This window comes from Rhineura floridana, chromosome 11 (assembly GCF_030035675.1).
Source record: "Rhineura floridana isolate rRhiFlo1 chromosome 11, rRhiFlo1.hap2, whole genome shotgun sequence".
Classification (NCBI taxonomy): Eukaryota; Metazoa; Chordata; class Lepidosauria; order Squamata; family Rhineuridae; genus Rhineura; species Rhineura floridana.
This window is the reverse complement of record NC_084490.1, coordinates 55,352,712-55,376,937: the sequence shown is the minus strand read 5'-3', so window position 1 is coordinate 55,376,937 and position 24,226 is coordinate 55,352,712. Positions and strand designations below refer to the sequence as shown.

Genomic DNA, 24,226 nt, shown 5'->3' with positions numbered 1-24,226 from the left:
AGAGACAGGTGATCACATTTTTTAAAATCTCTGATATGAAGATGAAGAAGACAACGACGACGCCTCCTCCCAGAAAACAAAAAACAAGAAGGGCAGGAGCAGATTGGGCTAGAACCATTCTCCCTTGATAGGTTAGTTCTTTTTTTCAGGAAGGCTTAAAGAAAAAAAATGAGGGGTCATTCAAATATGCCATTCTCCATGTGCAGCCTGAATAGAAGTCCACTTTACCACTTTAACATTCTACCATCTTACTGTGTGACATCTTGGAGATCAGGCCTGAGGAGATGCCCAGTTCAAAGTCCCAACTGCTCCCAACAATCGGGGGGACAATTCTGGAACATGTGTAGTAACATTAGAGAGGACACTACTTCTGATCATGTGCAGAGTGCCAAATATCAGACAACAGAGGCAAGACTTCCAGGGATGTGCACAGCAGCTTCTCCTGTTTTGAAATTAACTGCTACTGTAGCTTCATCACAGCCTTTAAATTCAACTACGTGAATGCAAACAATCATATTTGTAAAATCTGAAAGTGATCTTGATGCGTTTCTGTAGAGAGACTAAGCCCAAACACCTTCCAGAAGGCTTGTAAAACTTTTCTCTCTGTCTGGCTTTAAATGCCTAGACAAGCCCAGATTTCCAGAACATTTGCATATGTTCCTTTATGTGTATAGATGCAAATTTAGACATCAGTGCTGTCATTCAAAGTGAAATACAGTCCATCTCACCACAGTGAGGGAAGACTATGGCCTGTGTGCCTGCTCAAGTCTGCTGTCCAGAGGCTAAGGGATGATGGCAGCCTCAAGCCCCCATCCTGCCCTTCCTTCTTGTGGTTCTTTATTTTTAAACTGGACTGGGAACTTTAAATAGAGGGGTGCCCTCTAAGTAGAACACGTGACTACCTTATATGCAGGTGTAGGGAAATAGTAATTTACACATAATATGGAGTATTCCATTTTTCTTATTTAACTGAAGAGTCGTCATACTGATCACACAGTCTTATGAAAGGGTAGGACAAATATGCAAACTTAAATATTATACATTATGACCTATTAATTAATTATTTTTTTATCTGCTTAATGGTGCAGGTAAAAACGTAACATTTATACATTATGAGCTAGTAGTTAATTTTTTATCTGCTTAATGGTGCTTCTTTGATGCAGGGCCAGTATTTCAAACTCATGTTAGTGGTTGAGGGGACAAACGCCTGGAGGTTGTTGTAAAGTTGCTAATCCTGATTGTTGAGGTTTCCAATTGTGCTCTTGCGCCTTGAACTGCAAATGGCAGGCAGAATTCCAAAGCTCTTTCCTGCACTAATCACCATAATCTACTTGCTGCTTTCTGAAGCATGCCCTCTTTCTATGTGACTAGGTTCTGCATCCTTGCATCCTACATCTCTGTTCAGGGCACCAGCCGGGGCCTTGATCTTGTACCCAAAATCCTCTGCTCTTGTCCTCTCTCGCTTTACCATCCCTGAAGAGTTCTTGAAACCTTGTGTCCAAACACAGCTGGTCCAGTTCCCCACGCAGGGAGAGTGGCTGGCAGCTGTGAATGCCTGACAGATGGCAAAAGGCAGCCTGTCCGGTTAGTTTAAAATCCGACAGTTGCTCCTGTCGGATGAATTGTTGTCCATTCCCTTGGCCATGTCAGCTAGTGTGATTTCAGCTCAGAGAAGACTATTTGTATTCTTTCCCTTCCCAATAGCACTTTTTTAGGTAGATTTGCAGAGGTGTATTGGGGGGTACAGATGGATATAAATATAATTGACGACCTGCAGCCCAAGATATGCATGGGTGTAGTTGTCTAGGGTCTTAGGGGGACTTAGACCCCTTACCTTTTGGGGAGCAGGGTCCCAGCAGGGTCCCTATGTCTCCAGCATCCTACATACCAATTAGTATGAAAGGGGAGTGTGCTAGCCACTGAGAAGAGTCTTCTAACTTTCTTCCAGCTGATTGGAGCCAATCAGAGTGAAAGGAGGTCAGCCAGCCAGTGAGAAGACTCTTTTCAGTAGCCAACACTCTCCTTTTTCATGCTTATTGGCTCCTAGGGATATCTGTTGTTGTGGAAGAAGGCATTAACAAGGATCTCATTCTTAATCCCTCAGCAAAAAAAGGGAGAGGGGCGTGGCTCTGATTAACATGAAGGGACCCCGCATGTCTGAATTTGCCACTACACTACTGATAATATGGCTGGATCATTTCAATCAGTGTGAAATCCAGCAGATCCCAAGTTTCTTTCCCCCCAGCCTTGGATCTCTTCTCTTTTCCTTCCAGCACTACATAGCCCTTCCTGCTCCAAGATTTTCTAGGAGGTTTTCGCAAACAGACTCTTCCACACGCAGACGAGAATTGGATATTAACATATTTGCAATTCTACATGACTTTTTCTGATTTTGTGAGCAGCCACTAGACCCTGTCATGCATACCACAGGGATGGGCAATATGTGGCCCTACAGGGGTAGTGGGACTCCAGCTCCCATTAGCCCCAGCCAGAATGACCAATGGTCAGAGGTGATGGGAGCTAGAGTCCCACAGCATCTGGAAAGCCACAACTTCCCTACAGCTAAAATATACGGTGAAGTAATTTCCCTCTCTCTTAGCCAAGATGAAGGCAATCAATTCCAATTAATGAGCTATGAGCTGCACCTGGAAGGAGCCTCAGAGTAACACTGCCATCTTTCCCTCCCCCTGGCAAGGGTTCCTATGCCCCTTATTCAACAGGCAGAGGAAGCGTTTCCCATCTCTGCATCTCCAAGCTGATTGGACTATCCTCCATTTCCTCACAAAACCTTTTAAAAGGCCATTTAAACAAGTTCCTATCAAAGCATCCTGCACCAACAAAGTTCACAGGTTATTTATCTGTGAGGACAAGTGCTTCGGTTCATCTTAAATTTCTGCCTATCGCATTGTCAGTGGTTGACGAGTTCTTGATTTTTTATAAAAATGGAATAAATTCATTTTTCCCTCATCACTCTGTCCACACCACTCATTATTTTCTAAATCTTAATCATGTTTTTGTTGCTTCTCTCTTATTGATTTATATATTACAGTTGGAAAGGTTAACATTGGTTCCTTCTCCATAAGCAATTTAGCCTGAACTACTGTCCTTCATTCACTAACTTTTTATGGAGAATCCAAATGATACCGCCCAGGGATAGGTGCACTCTAATTATTGCCTTCCTCACATTAATTTATTTTTTTAATAGGAAAATAGAACTACCTGCAATAAAAGAAATAAAAAATAAGTCATCAATAAGTTAAGAGGAAGTCATCAATTAAAGTTCACTTCCCTGGGCAATGGAAACTGGCTAATTACAGGATAATGAAGGGGCAATTCATCAGTAATGCTGGGACTATGTTTAACAGGAAGCAATTAGATGAGGCAGAAGCTGCAAGGAGAAAGGTTCTAATTAAAGTTCCAGGAGATCTTTGGTGATTGGAACTTCAGAGTATAAACATTCTGGAAGGATCTTGGCCATGGGGATGAAGAACACTGCTGGATCATAACCACATTATTTAATGTCTTCTAATCCCACTGTTTTAATATTGCATCCAGCTGATTGCAGAAAGGCAGTGCTACAGCAACATCAAAGGGCTGAAGTGTAGAAGAACTATAATTCATGGGATTATTTACTAGTATGGCAATTTTTCATGGTAAACATTTTTATATGAAGACACCTCTATGTTATGATGGCTGGTAATTTTTTTTGTCACTTCAGGGAATGTATACCTGACCATAGAGTTTATTTTATGGCACTAGTTATATTGCATACATGTTGGTTTTATACCAGTTTAACTGCCATGCCACAGAATTACACTTCCTTGAGCCAACGGAATAACTTTTAGCCAGGTTCAGTCTGTAGTGAAATAGGAACCTATGCATATTGTCACTTTTGCCTCTCTCTTCTGGTACAAATCTATGGGTAGTATTCAACACCAGTCCTACTCAGAGTAGACCCACTGATGTTAACAGACATGACTAATTTAGGTTAATTAATTTCAGTGGATCTACTCTAAGTAGGACTTAGTTGAATATAACCAAATGTCACCTAATCTCCCTGCAAACAAATTAGGACAATGTTTCATAAACAGGTCGTCTAGAAGGGCCCCAAAGTTCAAAAAAGGGAATCTTTAAAAGTGTGTGTAAAACCCTCTCATCCCCCCCTTGTTATCTTTCCTGTCTTTATGGAACAAATGTGGGCATAGGATGATAACCTAGAAGGATCCCATTCTCCGTAGCCTGTCTCTAGGAAGAAACCAACACCAAGAGGAGAATGGCCCAAAGAAGAAGAGATGGAGACTCAAAGATCACATCTCTTATTAAGATGATGGATTTTTGCTTTCACATTAGTAAGAAAAATAGCTCCCCCCACAACCCTGTCCCACATATACTCCCAATGGAAACCCAGCAAAATAAGCTCATCGCTGGGATGCCAAGTTAGGATGGGGAAAGAATGGAGGGAGATTATCCCACAGACCAAGAAAAGTGGCAAGACTGGTGGGGTGGGGGTGGTGACCCAGGTAGACATTGTCTCATTGCCTCTTCTGATAATATGGATTTCTGTAGTAGGACCTATCTGTAGAATATACACATAGACTGTACATATATACACAACAGAGTGGTTGGGATGAGTGTTAGAATCCAGCTAGCTCCTCTCAATAGGTCAGGGGAGGAGATCCTTTGGCCTTCAGGCCAAATTAGGTCCACCAGTTTGGCCCATGTGGCCATTTCCAGCCATCCATACCTACCTGTGTCACTCCCCTGACATCATATGATGTCAGGTACAGGACAGATAAAGCCGCAGCAAGAAAGCCACAGCTGTCAATGAACAATTGGGAGCATACGGCTTAGAATACGCTCATGGTTCTTCCCTGGTCATGGGACTTACATAGATGCTGCTTAAATTTAATGCCAAATGCAAGCCCTGCTGCTTTTGGTAGGGATTAGGTTTCCTTTCGGAGCTCTCAATGAGTAGGGAATGCGTTAAATGTGATTTACATTGGATGGGTTTGTGTGTGCTCAGAAGCCTGCTTGGACAGAGGATAGATCCTGGGGATGGTAATGGTAGAAGAAGCCCTCTGGCCAGCACTGTTTTGGCCGGAAATGAATAGGTAGGCTTCTTTGTTTGGTTGTTGAAAGGGGTGAGGCATCCAATGGAGAAGACTGTGCAGATAAGAATTTCTCTTACCTAGAAACAAATGCAAATGTGTGGGCTGGGTATTGTAATCTACAGTGCAATCTGAGGGTAGAGTCATACTTACTGTTGTGCCAGTTCACGTATGTCTCCACCTCTGTTTTCTGAAAACAGGGGCACACAATGCTAGTCAAACTCCACCCATTTTTACTCTAAAACCTGGTCAGATCAGGTTGAATGCGGTTTTTTTTAAAAAATTCAGCTTCCAACAGATTTCGCAACTGATTGGTACATCAACCTGTTGCCCCTCCAGGTGTCAGCAATGGGGAAGGGAGTTGTGGCCAGCAGAGGGCAGAGCTGCTTCAAAATGCAGCCAGAAAAACCATTCTCACTACTTTCTCAGTGACTAGCATGCCAACAGTCTGATTTTGAAGCAAGTCAAAATTTAGGAGAAGAGCCTCAGGGGCTCGTTGATTTGTTCTGGTTTCATCTCAAAACTGGGATAAAGAGGTCATGTAAACAATTGTTTGGCTACACTTTTGTATTCATTTACATATGGATCAATGACCTCTGAAACAATGTGGGATACACCTGATGGAGGAAAGAAGAGCCAGAGCCCCACAATTTCACATCAGTTTGAAATTTTTGGGATGTTATCGCTGACTTTTTCCCCTTCAAATTCAAAATTATATATTAATTTTGTTTCCCTCACAACCACTTGCAAATTTTCTTCCACATTAAAAACTTCATGCGTTTTAAGCATTCAAGTTTGTATACACACAGACTATCTATCACACAGATAGAACTCAAATCCAAATTTGAAATGTGGGCATGCAGATTTGAGGATCTGAGTCCAAATCTTGGCCTCCAGCTTTTCAGCTTGAGTCTCAACAAGTCCTATGGGATGGAGAGGCAAATGTGCTGGAGGATGGTGCGATTATCAGTTCTCCAGACCCTCCCCCAAGCCTCCTCCGAGCCCCTTTAAGCAAGCCCTTTGCTTTCTTTAGCCTTCTTTCCAAAAATGAATACACCCTTAAAAGGGTGAGTAAACCTAGAAATGCATGGAAGGAAAAAGAGACAGAAATGGTGGTTGACTTAAATCATCTGTTGTTCCTCTACAGTGCCCCCTAGGGGGAAAGGGCAACAGGGACCTAACCACCGCATTCCTGCACCCGGTGAGGGAGACTGTCAGTGTGCAAAGATGTGGGTGGAGGTGAATTCTGCAGCTGACTTTGCCGCATATAGAAATCCAGGGGGCTGGGAACCAGCGTGGCTGCAGATAGCCCTCAGTCTGAATAGATGATGAAGCCTGAAAAGGTGCTATATTTGTTGTTGTTGCCCCCATGGGCTTTGCCCCCATCCAGCTTGATGAAAACCTCGTCGCCAGCATCCAGGTGTAGGATGACACTGTTGCTAGCATAGTCGTAGTTCTGATCAGCATCTTGCGCGATGGCACTGGCCCGCACCTGGGGTAGGAGAGGGTGTACGTAGGTTGGAAAAGAGAGAGAGAGAGAGAGAAGGGAAAAAAAAGAATACAGACAGGAAAAAAGATCAAACCATTAGTGACAGCAATGGGAGTGAAAGTTGTCTAGGGCTATACGCATGTATGTATCTGCCTCCTGTCTAATTTCATATTGCAAAGTAAGTCACTTGTAATAGGAGGCAGGGAGCAAAAGAGAAGCCATAGTCACTTCTCCACTGCAAATTGCCAACCTGCTGGCTACTGAGCTGGGATATAAAACCTCTCATTTCATTTCTCTGAAAGCCCATCTAGCAACATGCACTCTTTGTTAGGGTGACCAAGAAAGAGAATCGAGGCTGACTCTGTGCAAATGAAGGACTGGGGCAAGGCCAGCACTGGACACTGGCATACTTGGGCAGCTGCTGAAGTGCCAGCTGGTGCCCATTGGACTGGTGGGGTGGAAGGCAGGGAGACCAACAGTAGGTTGAGCCAGAGCCAATGAGAGGCAGAGCCACCCCCTCTGTGACTGGTTGGAAGAAAGAAGGCGGAGCTAGGGCTGGCTAAAGGCTGGCTGAGATTGGTGGGGCAGTGCCTCATTTGCCATAATGGACTAGTTTCCATTGGGTCTCAGAGCCGCAGGAGGGTCCATTCCCAGCCAGAGAATGGTTGATCCTGCTGCTTGTCTTTGTTGACATGGCCATTTCCATGCCCATGCTCTGGCAAGCAACCAGAAATAGCAGTGAAGAACATCAGCTGCATTGGGGAGGGGTGCTTCAGCCTACCGTTGAGATAAGTGTGTGTGGGGGAACCAGTGGAGCCCTGCCCCACCTTGAGTCTGTTTCCCAAGGACTTTGGAGCTAGTGGTGGGCTGGACTTACAAAGATACCATCAGGCTCAGTTTTGTGGTGAAAAGAAAAACAGTCTGCATTGGGAATCACAATCACAGGAGCAGCAAGACCTGTTCCACCCACCCAAAAAACTGGGCTCACTAGAGGCAGGAGCCAGATTTAGCCTCAACACTAATAGAGGTATTGGGAGCACCCCTTTACTTCCACCCCATGCATGGTTGCCATTTAGTCCCACAGAAAAAAAATAATAAAGCATGGCTCTTGGGTATAAAATTATGACAAGAGCAAAACCTGCCCTCTGTCCTGATGCTAGTTAGCTCAGCTTCCATTGACAGGAAGTTGTGCTGTGCTTCTGGGCAGATCACAAAATCTTCTCCCATTTTGAAAATGTGTGGGGTGTGTGTGCAAGCATGCGTGTAGGTGCACGCACATGCCTGGCAGAGGGTGCTGCCTTGAGAAACCAAGTTTTGCATGCAGTAGCCACTCTTCAATGTGTTATTCAGCATGTTAGGAAGTGAGCAGAATTTGGAAAAGTTACTTTTTTTGGACTACAACTCCCATCAGCCCACTCCAGTGGCCATGCTGGCTGGGGCTGATGGGAGTTGTAGTTTAAAAAAAGTAACTTTTCCAAGCTCTGGAAGTGAGTAGTATGTGGCAATAGGTGCTGGGGATGACTGAGAGACACCAGGGCCTTTGAGTACGGACTCCAGATATAGGACTTGGGCACCTTTCTCTCAGCATCATTGCTGTAGCAGGTGGCCAAAGAAGGTGCTGACCTCATCTGTGCTGCAACAACAACACCTCTATGTATGGGCAGTGGACACCATTGCAGCTACCAGCTCAGGTCACATGAAGGTTCTACCTAGGGAGGGATGAATCTGTCCATTTTGGTTTCCCTCTGTGTCTCATTTTTCCAGTCTTCAGTTCTCCACATTTCTGCATCAGTTTGAGGTTTTTAATATATATATTAAAAACCTAAAACCTCAAATATATATTAAAAACCTCAAACTTATATATATAAGTTCTCATGAAAATTCATCAGCATTTCTCCTAAGTTTCTCCTAAGACATATTTTTTGTATGCAATTTTTGCCTGATATACACACTTTTACAGACACTTTCCCCTAATATGATGCATTTTGTGTTGTTTTCACTAATATATACATTTTTAATGTCCACTTTTCACAAAGATACATATTTTTGTATGTGTTATCGTTGGCTGTGGAACTGCATCACAAAATTCAGAGAAGTACAAATTGGAAAGATAGCAGTGTTTCAGTGCGCACATTGTTTCAGAAAGTGTGAATTAAGTAATATTAAAATGCAAACAGAAATGAATTTCTCCCCCATCTCTAGTTCTGCCTCATCCTATCAAGCTCCTGGTTCTATCCTAGATTCTTAATCTGAGATGGAGATGCAGTAAATATTTCAAGGGGTACTTTAAAACTGAATTCCTCCCATATGGACAGTTACCCCAATCTGAGTTGAGTACAGGCCCTTTCAAGCAGTACCTTCAGCACCTTTGACAGCTCCTTCAAAGTTTGGCCAAAAACCTAGTGTGACATGGAGCCACTAACTGCCAGTGGCCTGACTCAAATTGAGACTTGCATCCTGCCTCCATTGCTGCTATACTCTTCCTTCCAGTAAAAAAATGGCAGTGGAGTATCATTTTTGGCTGAAACTCTCAGCAGGAATGCTGCTGACATGAGGCCCATGGGACATTTCCTGTGTTCATAGTAGCACTTCACAGCTTATTGATCCCCCTTCTCTAAGGTAAGATATTTTCATCTTGGGGAAGGAACAGACAGAGAAGGGGGAGTGGAGGTTCAAGTGGGTTTTTGAGCATTCATACTGGACACTCGAATTTCCCCGAATTATTTTCAACATGTGCAGTTAGATGCTTGCCCATCGCTCATCTGAGCACTCTTGGACCATCCATCCTGGTGAGCACAAGTGGCTCTGAGCCAAGATAGGTGGGGTTTTCCCCCCACGTCCAAATGCACAGAAGTAGTTGTGGAAAAGGCCCTCATTTTTCATGGGCTGTACTATAATTAAAATTGAACTTGAAAGCTGCTTTATGGCCTAGGTGGGGAGACCCTTTGCTTTTAATGACAACCAGATACCTGAAGGAATTTCTGGAGAAAGAACTAACCAATCCCCACTTATGGAGGCACATGGTGGGATTTGTCTGTAGTTAAAAGCAGATGCTCTTTGTGTATAGTTATTATTGTGGCAGGTGACTTATTGGCCACAGGGTCTATGCCTATTTTTTGAAGAAGAGCAACAAAGGGACAAGATCACAGAGGCTAAAAGTCACAACAAAATGTCAGTTGTTGACAGAGTCACAGGCTCTGTGAAACAGATGTACAAGGGTTACAATTTTTGCATGCTAAGACTGGAAATCTTTATGTCAGTGATTGTGCTACAGGCTGCAGAACTTGTCCAGAATATATTGCATCTATATTGGAAACTCTGGTAATTCTCAGCGTGATGTTTTTGTTTTTTAAAAGTGGCAAGATTCTAGTCCACATGAGTATGGGTGCTAAACTTTTAAAAGGGAAGCCAAAAACTCAGAAAAATTGATGATAATGAGGTGCGGCTTCAAATTTCCAATATGCCCGTTTTCATTCAGTTTTCTTTTTGGTAGGGTTTCTGTGCTTTTAATAGAGCATGACAGGCAAAGCCTTTCCCAGTATGCAAATGCAGTGGTAGCAAAAAGGAGGGTGTCATACACTGAAACCAAAACTGAATCCAAAGACTGGTCCAGAAACGCTTATTCCCCACCCCTAGTAAATTGGACCAGTCCACTTTTAAAGTTATTCTTTGACTCCTGGTGAAAAGCTAGGACAGTGGTTCCCAACCTAGGGGCCATGACCCCCATGGGAGCTGCAAAGTAATCCAGAGAGGGCCACAAACAGTAAATACATTAATTATTTATTATTATTTTTTAAAAGTCTTCACTCCCTGGATGCTGTCTTCTCCCCACTGCTGCTGCAGATGACACCTCCCCTACAAGAGGGGAGGACTTTTGCACCAGAGCATCTTTCAGGCATGCCGAGGGCAAGCATCTGCCTATAAAATGTGTGGCAGATGCCAAAGGAGGCTGAGGGTGGAGCTTCCAGGAAGAAGAGGGGATTACTATGGCTGACTCCCATCTCCTTGCACTGCTGCTGCCGACAACACCCTTACTTAGCATGAGAGAGGGCTTTTCGTGAAGCAAAAAGAAGCAAGACTGCAAGGAAAGGCTGCTTTCCCTCTTCCTTCCTGGCAGCCAGCCTGCCTGCCTGCCTTTCTGGGCTCCTGCTTCGCTGCCACCTCCTTTTAAAAATTATTCTTATTTGCGAGGCCGCCCAGATCTTGCCTTCAGCCCAGACGGAGCAAAGGAGCAATGAGGAAACTCAGGACTTGCTCACCCCCCATCTCTGAGGCTGTGTGTGCCAGTATCCCCCCTTTCTTTCACCTACACACTGCTCCTCCAATCTCTCTCTCCAAGATGCTGCAGCAGTTGAGGGTTTCCCCCATGTGCCGAAATGCATGCATGCCTACAGATGCTTGCAGGAGGAGCAGGTGTGTTTGTGTGTGTGCACGCGCACTGATCTGTCTTCTGCTCCACTCTCATTCCCCAAGTGCATGCTAACCGGTTCATCAGTTCTGATGATCATCCCAAGGCCTAAAAGCACTAACCCTCCTACTCAATCTAGCCACCCCTTTGTCTTCACAATCTAGCATCCCCACTACTACTACATCGCTGCTTCGTTATTATAACAACAACAATAATAAAAGGTCAGCAGATTGACTGAGGCCGGGGTCACATTATTCAGCTGAAATGTATTTATTTTATTACTGCATTAATATCCCACCTTTCCTCCAAGTCAGACTTGTGGCCACGTTCCACAGTAGAGTGTTGCTTAAGAGGAGACATGGTTATTGGCCATGTGACTCCTTTTGCCTGGCCGCTGGGATTTCAGTGAGACTCAGCCTTGGAAAAGTGGCATTTTTTAAAGAGTATTTGTTGCGCTGGTTTGTCTATATCTAATGATAATTATAATGTAATCAGCACAGGTCAAACATTCAGCCTTTATCAAGTAAAAGGATGAAGCCTTTTCTACACATATCTAGTACATATGCCCGTTTATAGAAATAGTTGCTTGGATTGCTTGCATTGCTTTTGCTCGGGCAGCTTTGTCTGGCACTTCAACTGTCATCCTTTATTAACTCATTTTTTACAGAGTGGATCCAGAAGTGTCATTGCCTGCTGTGTTCCTGTGAGAGTTCCTCCCTCCAAGGTTTTCAGTGTTGCCCTTTTGGCCAGATTTTACTTGTGTTGATTATTTAGAATGCAAATTCAGAATGGGCTGACAGAAAAGCTATTGAGAGTTTCAGGGTTTCTTTGCCTTTAATTAGCAGCTTACTCCTTGCTATTGCTTCCTGTTTGATGCAACAGCATTACTGGTGGGCAGGGTGCTTTTCAAATGACTTGTTTATTGAGCATTCATCCTGATTTGTCTGCTGGGAGATTAGACGATATTGGCTATTTAATGAGCAGTCACTCTGATTTGTTTGCAGGGAGACTAGATGATGTAGCAAGTAGTATCCCACACTTTCCAGTGCATTTTCCCATCACTTTCCTTATCACAAAAAGTCAGATCTTTTGGGGAAGCAGGTTTGTTGTGCAAGAGTTCCAAATCAGCTTTAATTGCACAACCTGAATTTAATAGTATGTGAATTAATCCCACCTGAGAACAGCAACAGTCTGGAAACTCCCATAGTCTTTTAAGTGCTGCACCTTAATTATTCAATTCCTATTGCTCAAAGGTGCATTTTAAATATTGTTTCCTTTCATTATTTTTCTCATCATTTTTTTACAGTTCTCTGTTGCTAGTTCAAATTTTTAAAAATGAGCAGGAAATCAGCAATTATAGCACCTTTCTTGGCAGGAACAGGAAGTAACTAATTTAGATGCAGTTAAAAGACTGTTGTTAATCAATAATAATGCTGCTGCTGCTGCACTGAAAAGGAAATAATATAAGGAGCAGAAAAAGGAAGCTATTAACTCATATTGCAGAGGATAGCTGTAAATGGGTCTTATTTCTGAATAAATGTTATAGAAGTATCATGGGGATAGGCATTGCTAGACAATATACTGCTATATTAAGAGCCATGTGGAACCACTTGCTTTCTGTTCCGCCAGGCTTATGCAGGTAGTTAAGATGCCTTTTTGCCATAGCTGACCTTTGTTTTTACTGTATTTTTAATGGTTTTTATCGTATAGCTTTTTACTTATTGTAAACTGCTTTGATGTTTTTCAATGAAATAGCAGTATACCAATATATTTATAAATAAATAAAATAAATTCCACTTCCAGCTGATTGTGGAAAAGAAATGGCTACAGACCCTTGGGCAGAAGCAACCTTGGGTCTGTAGAACCAAAATTGTAGCTGCTCAAGGAATAAACAGGGTTCAGTGGTTTAGATGGTGCCTTTGCCAGTATATGTGCGTGAGCGCCTTGATTTAAAGCAAGGTGTGTGAGTTCTGCCTTATGTACTGGGTAATGGGGGGGAGGAGAGCAGTGGCTTTAGTATAAGGGTGAAAGCTTTGTAAAAGCAGAGATAAAGGTGGATTCTCCCCCTCCTTCAACTGCCTACAATTTGCTGAGTTGCTACAAGTATGCCTCAGCCCAGCGAGAGGTCCTGGCCGACCATATGCCCCTTCTCCGTATGATTAGCAGGTATTGCATCAGCCAAACTTCCTCTCCCCCACCTCCACCTCTTTTATTGCTTCAGTTGAAGGTCCTTTCTTTCAACAGTCATCTAGCCTGTGCTTTCTTCCTCCTTTCGACAAACTAAGCTTTCCTGTGTGTGTGTGTGTGTGTGTGTATACTGTTGGGGCTGTGACTTTTAAAAAAAGCAATGGAGGGTGCAAATGTAGTTTTACTGTCCCCTGCTCCTGCACAGCTTGATCTGCAGGAATTATCAGGTGATGGTGTGAGAAGGTTCTCTTGCTGATTTTTGCAGATCAAGCTGCTGTTCAAGGCAAAAGAAGGCCAGGCTTGGCTCTCTCTCACCTCCCCCCTGCCTCGGCCAGGTTTTCCTCCCTAGACTACTTATGTGATTGGCCCAGAAAACATGTAGACCATGGAGCTGCTTCATACATGCATTCTCGTTCCATGACAGGGCACTTGCAACTAAGGTTGTCAGGTTAGAAGCATCCCAAACCCTGAGATTTCAGGGGCGGGCCCAAGTGATGTTACGGGGCTGAGCCCGAGTGATACCACACGGGCGGGCCTGAGTGATGACTCAGGGGCAGGCCCAATTGATGTCATGAAGCATGATACATTATACATCAACCACAGTTGCTTGGCACATACAATTCAAAGAAAAACATTTATCTGATTGAAAATTAAGATCTTAGCTAAAAGATGGAGCCTGGGTAGGGAACATTTAATCTAGCCTACTTGCTTCTGGCAAGAAGGGTTTAAGTGCCCTCAGGCCAGGCCAGTCACCAGAAGGCCATTGTAGGAAGAAGAGCCTAATGTTGTGGAGATGTTAGATGGGAGCACCCAGAAGTAGAGATGGAGGTCCCTGAGGGCTGCAATTCTAAACGCAGTTATTATTTATTTATTTATTTATTATTTTATTTATACCCCGCCCTTCCTTCCAGCAGGAGCCCAGGGTGGCAAACAGAAACATTAAAAACACTTTAAAACATCATAAAAAGACCTTAAAATACAATTAAAACAAAACAACGTTAAAAACATTTAAAAAAACTAAAAAAACCCTTTAAAAACATCTTTTTAAAAAAGGGTTAAAGATGTTACTAAGGGACTAAGCCCCACAGAACTTTCTAAGTACATATAGTTTTGATTGTGCTATTGCTAAAGCTTGACTAGGGATCCTCTGCAAAGATATCCATATTCAAGCAGGTTTGCAACCCCCTGCCTGGAATGCCCTGCCCCTATCTTTTAACATGACTGCTCCAAACTTCTTTACAGATTTGACCCTTCACTTTAGAAAGAGGTCTGATACAGAGCTTGGAAAAGTTACTTTTTTGAACTACAACTCCCGTCAGCCCCAGCCAGCATGGCCACTAGATTGGGCTGATGGGAGTTGTAGTTCAAAAAAGTAACTTTTCCAAGCTCTGAAATGAGTAAGAGTAAGAAGATTCTCTACCCTTTTCTGTCTACCTTGTGTGCTGCTATAAACTCACTTTGACAGCCAGTGAGTAATAATTGACAGAGAGAAGAAACACATGGTTTGGTCTACCTTCACAGGCAGTAGATTGAGAACAACAGCAATTGAAGCTACATTTCCCAGTATGTGAATTCTCTTTTACCACTATTGGGCAAGAAACAAAACCATCATGCAGCCAGCAAGGTGTATCACCAGTGGTTTAAGGGGGTGGAGCTGAGTGTATGGAACCACTGTTGTTTCTTCTATGGATGTAAGGCAGTGAGGTTAAAGGTAAATGAAATGCAAATAGAAAAAGAAAATACAGTGATGATTTACTGGGCTCCTGCTGGGAGGAAGGGCGGGATATAAATCAAATAATCAAATAAATAAATAATCAACATACCCTATATAATAGTTTGTTGTAAAAACCAGTTGGTCATTGCAGAATATTTTCTTTAAAAAATAAAAACAGTATTATTTTCCTGCATAATAAAAGCAGTGATACCTAAGTAAGCCCTGCCTAATTGCTTTAAAAATAGGATTGGAGGGGGAAAGGAAGTTTTAAAACACAAACACAGTTCTTTGCTATGTTCACTCAAATGTCCCATCAGTTTACAGCACAATCCTAACCATGTCTACTCAAAAGTAAGTCCTATTGAATTCAATGGGGTTTACTCCAGGTATGTGGGATTAACGTTGCAGCTTTACTCCCGAAAAAGCAGAGCTTGGCAAAGTTACTTTTTTGAACTACAACTCCCATCAGCCCCAGCCAGCATGGCCACTGGGTTGGGCTGATGGGAGCTGCAGTTCAAAAAAGTAACTTTGCCAAGCTTTGCAGAAAAGCGAGTATTGGATTAAAGCTTCATATTGGGAATGTTTTCAAACACTGCCCTCTTCAGCAGCCCAGGAAAATTTAAACTTGTTTGACTCTTGCACACAAGAGAGAGTAAGACTGAAAACTATATACTTACTCAATTTATGAGATTTTCAGATAAGCAGGAAAAAACAACCATTTTTTGGTATTGCAATGGGGTTTAGCTACTGCCTTGTCAATCACAATGCTGACTTCATTTATTGGCTACAAACCTGAAAGGGCGAGGTTAGGGCAGCCAGCTACAAGCTCATTTAACAGAAGTTGACGGGGGGCAGCGGACATTTTGATGTATATCTCATGAACCAGACCACCTAGAAACTTTTTTTTAAAATGAAAACTGAGAGTCTGGAGATTAAGGTGACTCACCTGGAGATCTGGACCCCCAAAATCCAGAGTCTCCAGATGAAAACTGGAGACCTGGCAACCCTACTTGCATTGCATGTGCCAATGCACCATCATGGATTAATTAGAATAGGCAGACATTTTGCCACTCCTGATGTCAAATCAACACAAGATATTTTTCATGGGGATAATGAACACACATTCCGTTTTGAATCATTCAGTGCTGAATATGTGCATGTGAGAACCAGTCAAAGATCATGCAACTCTCCTGCTGTGTGAGGAGGGGGCCTTGGGCAAGATGCCTTCAGTGCACCACTCTGCTTCCCTGTCATCACCCACTCCCTCTCCCTGTGGACCCAGTTCTCACTGTTGCACCTAGGGGGAAAGGGCAAGTGAATGAGAAGGCGGCAGAAGTTACTGCTTCTTCTCCTTGCCCCCCTCCTCTGCATGCAAGCAGGCAGGCAGGCAAGCAACAGTGGCAAGAGGAGAACCAGCAGGGCTAGGAGACTGTTTGTCAACAGTGAACCCCCTTGCTGAGATGTGGGCCTTGACACACGTAGCTGACAATGCCAACCTCTGATGCCAGTCATCATTATCTAATCTTATGGTGTATCCACAGTGGGAGTGGAGGGAACTGATTTCGCTAACCTGAAATCTTCCAACCAGTCTGTTCATTTTCACAGAGCATTCCCAAATGCCGTTGATGCTCTAATGCTGCCTGAGCTTTTTTGGAACAAAGTAAAGCACACTTTGCACCATAGCTGAGCTGCTCAACAAGCGTCCCAAGCTGGCAACACATTTTTTTAAAAGATGGGCTATGTGTTGAATTGGCCAAGGGCTGACAAGCTTGTAACTTTGGCTCATGTCCCACTTCCATGGCTGCAAAGTAGCTCTTTGTAAGTTTTTAAAAGAAGGTTTGGAATGGTTTGTAATTTTGGGTTTTTGTTTTGTAATCCAATGATTTTGTTTTACCATTGTATTACAAAATACTGTTGTATCTGTTTGAACTTTCAGAATAGGGTAAGAGAAAGATGTGTTTATTTAAAACATTTAGATACATTTGACTAAATATGTGTACATTTTAATGTTTAAGATAAGGTGGAACTGCATGGTTCTTTGCCAAATGTATCTTTTAAAAAATGTTGTTCAACAGATAATATATAAAAGGGGGGGTTAAGCCCAGTGCTTTTTTTGTGATGGTACTTACTGGCACAGAGTAGGGAGTTTTGGCTGCCCATGGCAACCATTTTGTGCTGGCGCCCACAGCATTTATATCAAGATATAAGTTCTGGCATTTCATTTTTTACAAAGCAGCAGCAGCAGCAGCACTGGTTAAGTCTAAATTATAATTCAACTCAAATATGATTTGATATAAAATCAAATATTTTATGCATTATACATTTGTATGTAATGGATGTGAATATTTAAGCTTCATATAAAATAGAATTTGTATGATATAATTTATTTGGGTTGTTATCTTTTTTCAAAGATGTAATTTTGGATCTTTTAAGAAGGTATGTATATATTTTATAGAATTCCCTTGATAAAATCTGAAAATGCTTGGGACCCTCCTCATGTGTGCAGCTGATTTGTTTTACTTTCTTATTTGTCATTCCCCATGCCCTTCCCCCTCAAAGCTGAGTTTGTTTCTGATCTCTCTGAGCCAGCTGGGAGAAAAGGGGACAGGATATGGCTGTGGGAGAAGGGCTGAGGAGAAGAAATGGAGGGACAGGGGAAGGGTTAAGTAAGTACCCTTCTCCCACTTGCTGATCTTCCCCTGAAAATCTCTTCCCCCACATTAGCCGTTATGAGGCAAGCACAGGATTGGGACTCCTGTACTCTGTGGTGCAGTGAGGAACTTTTAGGGTGTTTCCAGACAGGACCTTCATACTGTAAATGGGTCATTAAGATATCGCCAATGGATCACTGGCAACAGGTTTGTTTGTTGTAACTTTCAGGATTTACCTCAGAAAAGGTAAATCTTGATTAAAGGAGGGGAGGGGGGAGGAAACATGAGCAGGCATTTTGAGAATAATAATGTTGTATGGATGCTGCAAAAACCTTTCATGCCTGAGAAGCACCCATCCCACAAGGAACACCATTGGGAAGCATCCTCTGACGCTAGAGTTAATGGACTTATAGGTGCCCCTTTCAATATGTAGTAAGCTAGTCCTGCCACATTTAGGCCTCCTCCTGTTAGGGATGAGCAAAGATGCCCATTTTGGTTTCTCATTTTTTTCAGTTTCAGTTCTCTACATCTGAAGTTCAGTTCTCTACATTTCCACATCAGTTTGCTTAACAAAAAAAAGTCCTCATGAAAATTCATCAGAATTTTAGTGCAAATTTCTTGGGATGTACAAATTTTGTATGCATTTTTTCTTAATGTACACAGTTTTGCAAAGCAATTTCCCCTAATCCATTTTGTATGTTATATTCATTAATATGTGCATTTATATGCACATTTTACCATAGCATTGTGGTACACATTTCTTGGCAATGCAAAATTCAGAGACATGCAATTGTCAAAGGATGACTTTGCTTAGGTTTGCTTTTTGTGTTGTGGACAACGAATTAGATAAGTTCTCCTTCAGATGTGAATTGGATCAAATTTCTCCCACACGTACACACACACACTTCCTGCTCATTCTGCTTCCACTCCAGAGTCCTGCCCTGAGGACACCACTACCAGTGCTTGGCTTGTAGTGCACAGCCCCGCCCTGGACAAAGTTATCACAGAAGAGGCAGTGTTGGATCCTGTCCCCTCTCATACATTGCATTTCTGAGGAAGGTGGCAATGACTGGAAAGAAGTGGTTTGCTCCTCATCTGAAGAAAGGACTCCAGCTGGACTGGATTCCACTATTGCCACTTCATTTTCTAAACCTACACATGTCACATCCTCCGATAGCTGCCACGTTCCCATGCCTTCTGGTTGTTACTCTAGAGTTCAGCTGCTTCTGTGTCAAAAGTAGATCTCTCCTCTTACACGGTTATCTCCAGCTCTCGTCTCCTGGTGGGTGTTAGAGAGTGAGAAAGAGTCTTTGCCACTCAGGAACCAAGGCCCATGTGATCAATTTATGTCTCAAGAGCTCTCTTAATTAGGACTTTGTGTTTCCTGTTGAGGCGGGGTTCTTGGATGAAAAGATACTTGCAAGCCTAACGCAAGAGGGCTTCGTTATCAGTCCAAGCCTACAAAGCATACTCTTTCCCACACTTAAATGTTTCATTGCTATTATGATCATTCTCTCTTCCGCCCCCAGCTCTCCCTCACATGTAGTGCAGTGGACTGAAGTCTGAGTTCAAGTCCTAGCTTGACTAGAAGTGGCTTCAAGTTTTTGCTCAAGAGGCACACACGGCTCAATAACACAGAATATACTCTGTATGCAACCTCCTATGCTCAGTCTCTCAAAAGCTCCATTCAAAATGGGGATGGGGAGCTTGTGACCCTCCAGATGTTGTTGGACTCCAACTCCCATCAGCCCCATCCAGCATGGGCAATGGCCAGGGATGTGAGAGTTGCAGTCCAGCTACATCTGGAGGGTCGTGGGTTGCCCATCCCTGATTGAAAGGATCTCAGTAGTGCTGGGAAAGTCCTGTGCTTTGGAAAGCTGCTGTCAGTCTATGAAGAGTGGCAATACTTAGGGTAGATGGTCTTAATATTTAACACAGCTTCAAACCAACACCAAATACTTTTTTTTTAAGATAAGAAAGACTAAATGAAGAAGTCCAGGTCTGCATTTTATGTGGGGTCTTCTTTGCTCGCATGGGATCATATATGAAGCTGTATGAATCTAAGAACCTCATACTGAGCCACTCTAGTGAACTGTCTAATCCAAGCTCTCCCAACCTGGTACCTGCCAGATGTTTTGAAATGCAACTCCCATCAGGCCCAACCAGTAGTACATACTGGTTGGGGCTAATGGGGGTTGTAGTCTAAAATATTTGGAGGGCACCAGGATAGGGAAGGCTGGTCTGTCCCATTATTATCTGTACTCTGGCTGGGAGCACCTGCCAATGTTGCACTCCCTCTGAAGGAACAGGTATGTAGTCTGGGGGTGCTCCTGGATCCATATTTGTCATTTGAGGCACAAGTTGGCCTCAGTGGCTAGGAGTGCCTTCAGTTGGTAAGATAGCTATGGCCATTTCTAGACTGAGATAGTGTGGCCACTGTGGTCCTGGCACTAGTAAACTCAAGGCTGGATTACTGCAATGTACTCTATGTGGGGCTTCACTTGAGCTTAACCCAGAAGCTGCAACTGGTGCACAATGCAGAAGCTAGGTTGTTGACAGGCATCCAGTCACCTTCCCCATAACACCTCCACTGGCTGCCAGTATACTACCAGGTGCAGTTCAAGGTTTTGCTTTTAGCATTTAAAACTCTAAACAACTTGGGACCAGGTTATCAAAGGGATCCCCTTGCCCCATATCTCTGCTCAGCAACCACACTCCTCAGATGGGGCACTGCTGAGAGTATATAATCCCCCATAGGTGTGCTTGATTTGTCCTAGAAACTGGGCTTTTAGTGTTGCAACTCCAGTCCTCTGGAATAGGTTACCAGCTGAAATTAGACAGGAGCCCAGTGTCATGATGTATAGGCAGCTATTGACTTTTTTTAAAAAAAGAAGGCTTTCCCTGAAATGAGAGCCAAATTTTATGGAATTTTAACTATAGAATCGTAGAAATGGTTATATCGGTTTTAGAATTAAATATTTTCTTATATCATTTTATCTTACTGTGCACACCTTCAATAGCTTCTAGCTGTGAAGTGGTTTATAAATCTGAAAATAAATGTTGCAGGCATAGAGTTTGCAATATATATTTTGAATCATACCTATCCCCTGGCCCCACCTGCCATTTTATTCCATTTCTGCGCACAGACCATACCCAATATATACTCTAGCATAGTTCCAGCTCATATGATTGAGGCCTTCACAGAAGAACCTCCCAATGGGGATATGGAAGACATTTGTCAGCCTCCAACTTTGCCCCTGTCCTTAATAGCAGACTAAGGTAGGCCCCTGGTGTTCATACTTCGGCCCCTGTCAAAAGCCAATGGAGGCTGGCCCACAAGGGAAAATGGGGTACTGCCCAACCAACCTCAGTCTTGGTTCCTCTAAGCCCAGTTGCCTGTTTTGTTACTTAAAACCAGCCGGGGGGCAGCTCCTCCTTAGCCTCCATTTTGCCCTTGTAGAACTCAGCACCCCCTCTAGGATACACACCTTAATGTGGTGAGGGGGTTTGAGAGTGTTGAAGAAGCTGAGAGCAATACCGTCAGGACTCTAGACCAAGAGGCTAGACTCCTAGCAGGGGCACACAAAGCGGAATGGTCAAAGCTGAGACACCAGGCTAAGATGCATCTAAACTCAGAGGAAGGCAACGGTAAGCCACCTCTGAATATCTCTTACCACGAAAACCCTATGAACAGAGTATCCAAAATGCAACATGACATAGTGCTGGAAGATGAGACCCCCAGGTCAAAATGCACTCACCGAGCTACTGGGGAAGAACAAAGGACAAGTACTGTACGAGTAGCGCTAATGACGCAGCTGGGTCAAAGCCGAAAGGAAGCCCAGAGGCTAATGCGCACAGATGTGAAAGGAGAGTCCGGAGTTGTATGACGTACAGAATAGGAACATGGAATGTGAGAAGCATGAACCAGGGAAAGTTAGAAATTGTCAAGCAAGAAATGGAACCTATCAACATTACAATACTTGGCATGAGTGAATTAATATGGATGGGAATGGGACATTTTCAATCAGGCAACTACAAAATATTTTATGCAGGAAATGAGAAATTAAGAAGAAATGGGGTTGCTTTAATAGTGAGAAATGATGCAGCAAAAGCAATTAGGAGCTATAATGCAAGGTCTGAGTGAGTGATATCAATGAGATTAAACAGGAAACCTATTAACATAACCATCATCCAAGTCTAAGATCCAACGGCAAATGCAGAAGAAGAGGAATTGGAGAGATTTTATGCAGAAGTACAGGAAGAAATTGATCACACACCAAAACAAGATGTGCCGATAATCATGGGGGACTGGAATGCAAAAGCAGGGAACAGAGAAGAACTAGGAATTGTGGGGAAATGGGGCTTAGGAGATAGAAATGAAGCAGGAGAAAGACTTATCGAATTCTGTGAAGCCAATAATTTGTTTCTTGCAAACACATTTTTTGAGCAACCAAAAAGACGACTGTACACATGGACATCACCAAATGGTCAATATAGGAATCAAACTGATTATATAATTGGTAGCAGAAGATAGAGAAGTGCCATACTTTCTGCGAAAGCAAAACTAAGAGCAGACTGTGGTACAGATCATGAACTGGTAATATCAAAAATCAGAGTAAAGCTAAAGAACAACAAAGCAATCATAATCCCAGAAGAATATAAAGATCAAATAAGGAACAGATTTGAGGCTTTAAACTTAGTTGACAGAGAACCAGAAGAACTATGGATTAAAGTCAGAGACACTATCAGGGAAGAATGCAAAAAGACAATACCTCTAGCTAAAAAGAGAGAAAGACCTCAATGGATGACTGAAGAAACTCTTCAAATGGTTAAAGAAAGAAGGAAAGCAAAAGCAAAAGGAGATAGAAACACAGTCAGAACCCTAAATGCAACAATACAGCGACTAGTACGTAGGGGCAAAGAGAACTATTACAATAGTTACTGTATAGAACTAGAAGAGGACAACAACAAGGGTAGAACAAGAGCCCTATTTAAAAGATTAGAGAAATGAAAGGGAAATTTAAACCAAGAGTAGGGATGTTGAATAATCAACAGGGGAGCAAACTGACTGACCGAGATAAAATAAAAGGAAGATGGAAGCAATACACTGAAGAATTCTGTACAACAGATGCAGGGTTGACAGATTCATTCATGGAGGAACCGTATGATGAAGAACCAGAAATTTTAGAATGTGAGTTGAAAGCTGCTCTTAAAATACTTGGAAGAAACAAATCACCAGGAACAGATGGCATACCAATAAAGTTGCTACAAGCTCCTGAGACTGAATCTGTCCACATTTTGACAAAAAATTGTCAACAAATATGGAAAAGAAAATGATGGCCCACAGACTGGAAGCACTCAATATACATCCCTATTCCAAAGAAAGGGGATCCCAGGGAATGCAGTAATTATCCAACTACCACCTTAATATCCCATGCAAGTAAAGTAATGCTCAAGATTCTACAACAAAAACTCTTACCATATATGGAGTAAGAAATCCCAGATGCCCAAGCTGGATTTAGAAAGGGCAGAGGTACCAGATATCATTTTGCAAATGTATGTTGGATAATGGAACAGACCAAGGAATTTCAGAAGGAAATCACTGTTATAGATTATGCTTTATAGATTACAGCAAAGCCTTTGACTGTGTAGATCATGAAAGACTATGGAATGCTTTAAAAGAAATGGGGGTGCCACAGCATCTGATTGTCCTGATGTGCAACCTATACTCCGGACAAGAGGCTACTATAAGGACAGAATATGGAGAAACCAATTGGTTCCCCATCAGAAAGGGTGTAAGACAGGGGTGTATTTTATCACCCTATTTGTTTAATCTATATGTGGAACATAACATACAGAAAGCGGGATTGGACCAAGATGAGGGAGGTGTGAAAACTGGAGGGAGAAATTATCAATAATTTAAGATATGCAGATGATACCATACTACTTAATGATTTGAAACTAATACTGATGAAAGTTAAAGAGATAAGCACACAAGGAGGACAACAGCTGAACGCCAAGAAGACTAAAGTAATGACAACAGAAGATTTATGTAACTTTAGAGTTAACAACGAGGACATTGAACTTGTCAAGGATTATCAATACCTTGGCACAGTCCTTAACCAAAATGGAGACAATAGTCAAGAAATCAGAAGAAGGCTAGGACTGGGGAGGGCAGCTATTGAGAGAACTAGAAAAGGTCCTCAAATGCTGAGATGTGTCACTGAACACTCAAAGTCAGGATCATTCAGACCATGGTATTCCTGATCTCTGTGTATGGATGTGAAAGTTGGACAGTGAAAAAAGCAGATAAGAGAAAAATCCACTCATTTGAAATGTGGTGCTGGAGGAGAGCTTTGCGGATACCATGGACTGTGAAAAAGACAAATAATTGGGTGTTAGAACAAACTAAACCAGAACTATCACTAGAAGCTAAAATAATGAAACTGAGGTTATCATACTTTGGACACATAATGAGAAGACATGATTCACTAGAAAAGACAATAATGCTGGGAAAAACAGAAGGGAGTAGAAAAAGAGGAAAATCAAACAAGAGATGGATTGATTCCATAAAGGAAGCCACAGACCTCAGCTTTCAAGATCTGAACAGGGTGGTTTATAACAGATGCTATTTGAGGTCACTGATTCATAGGGTCGTCATAAGTCGTA

At 42.6% G+C, this 24,226-nt stretch overlaps 1 protein-coding gene across 1 annotated transcript in view; it reads right to left on the bottom strand.

Moving 5' to 3' along the window:
- Window positions 1-6,186: 6,186 nt before the first annotated feature.
- The window catches only part of C1QL1 (complement C1q like 1), a 43,733-nt gene continuing 25,693 nt past the window's right edge, over window positions 6,187-24,226 (bottom strand). Inside the window, exon 2 of the mRNA XM_061589170.1 lies at window positions 6,187-6,600. Coding sequence (XP_061445154.1) covers window positions 6,421-6,600 — 180 coding nt within the window. The 3' untranslated portion in view covers window positions 6,187-6,420. The remainder of the gene's footprint in view (window positions 6,601-24,226) is intronic.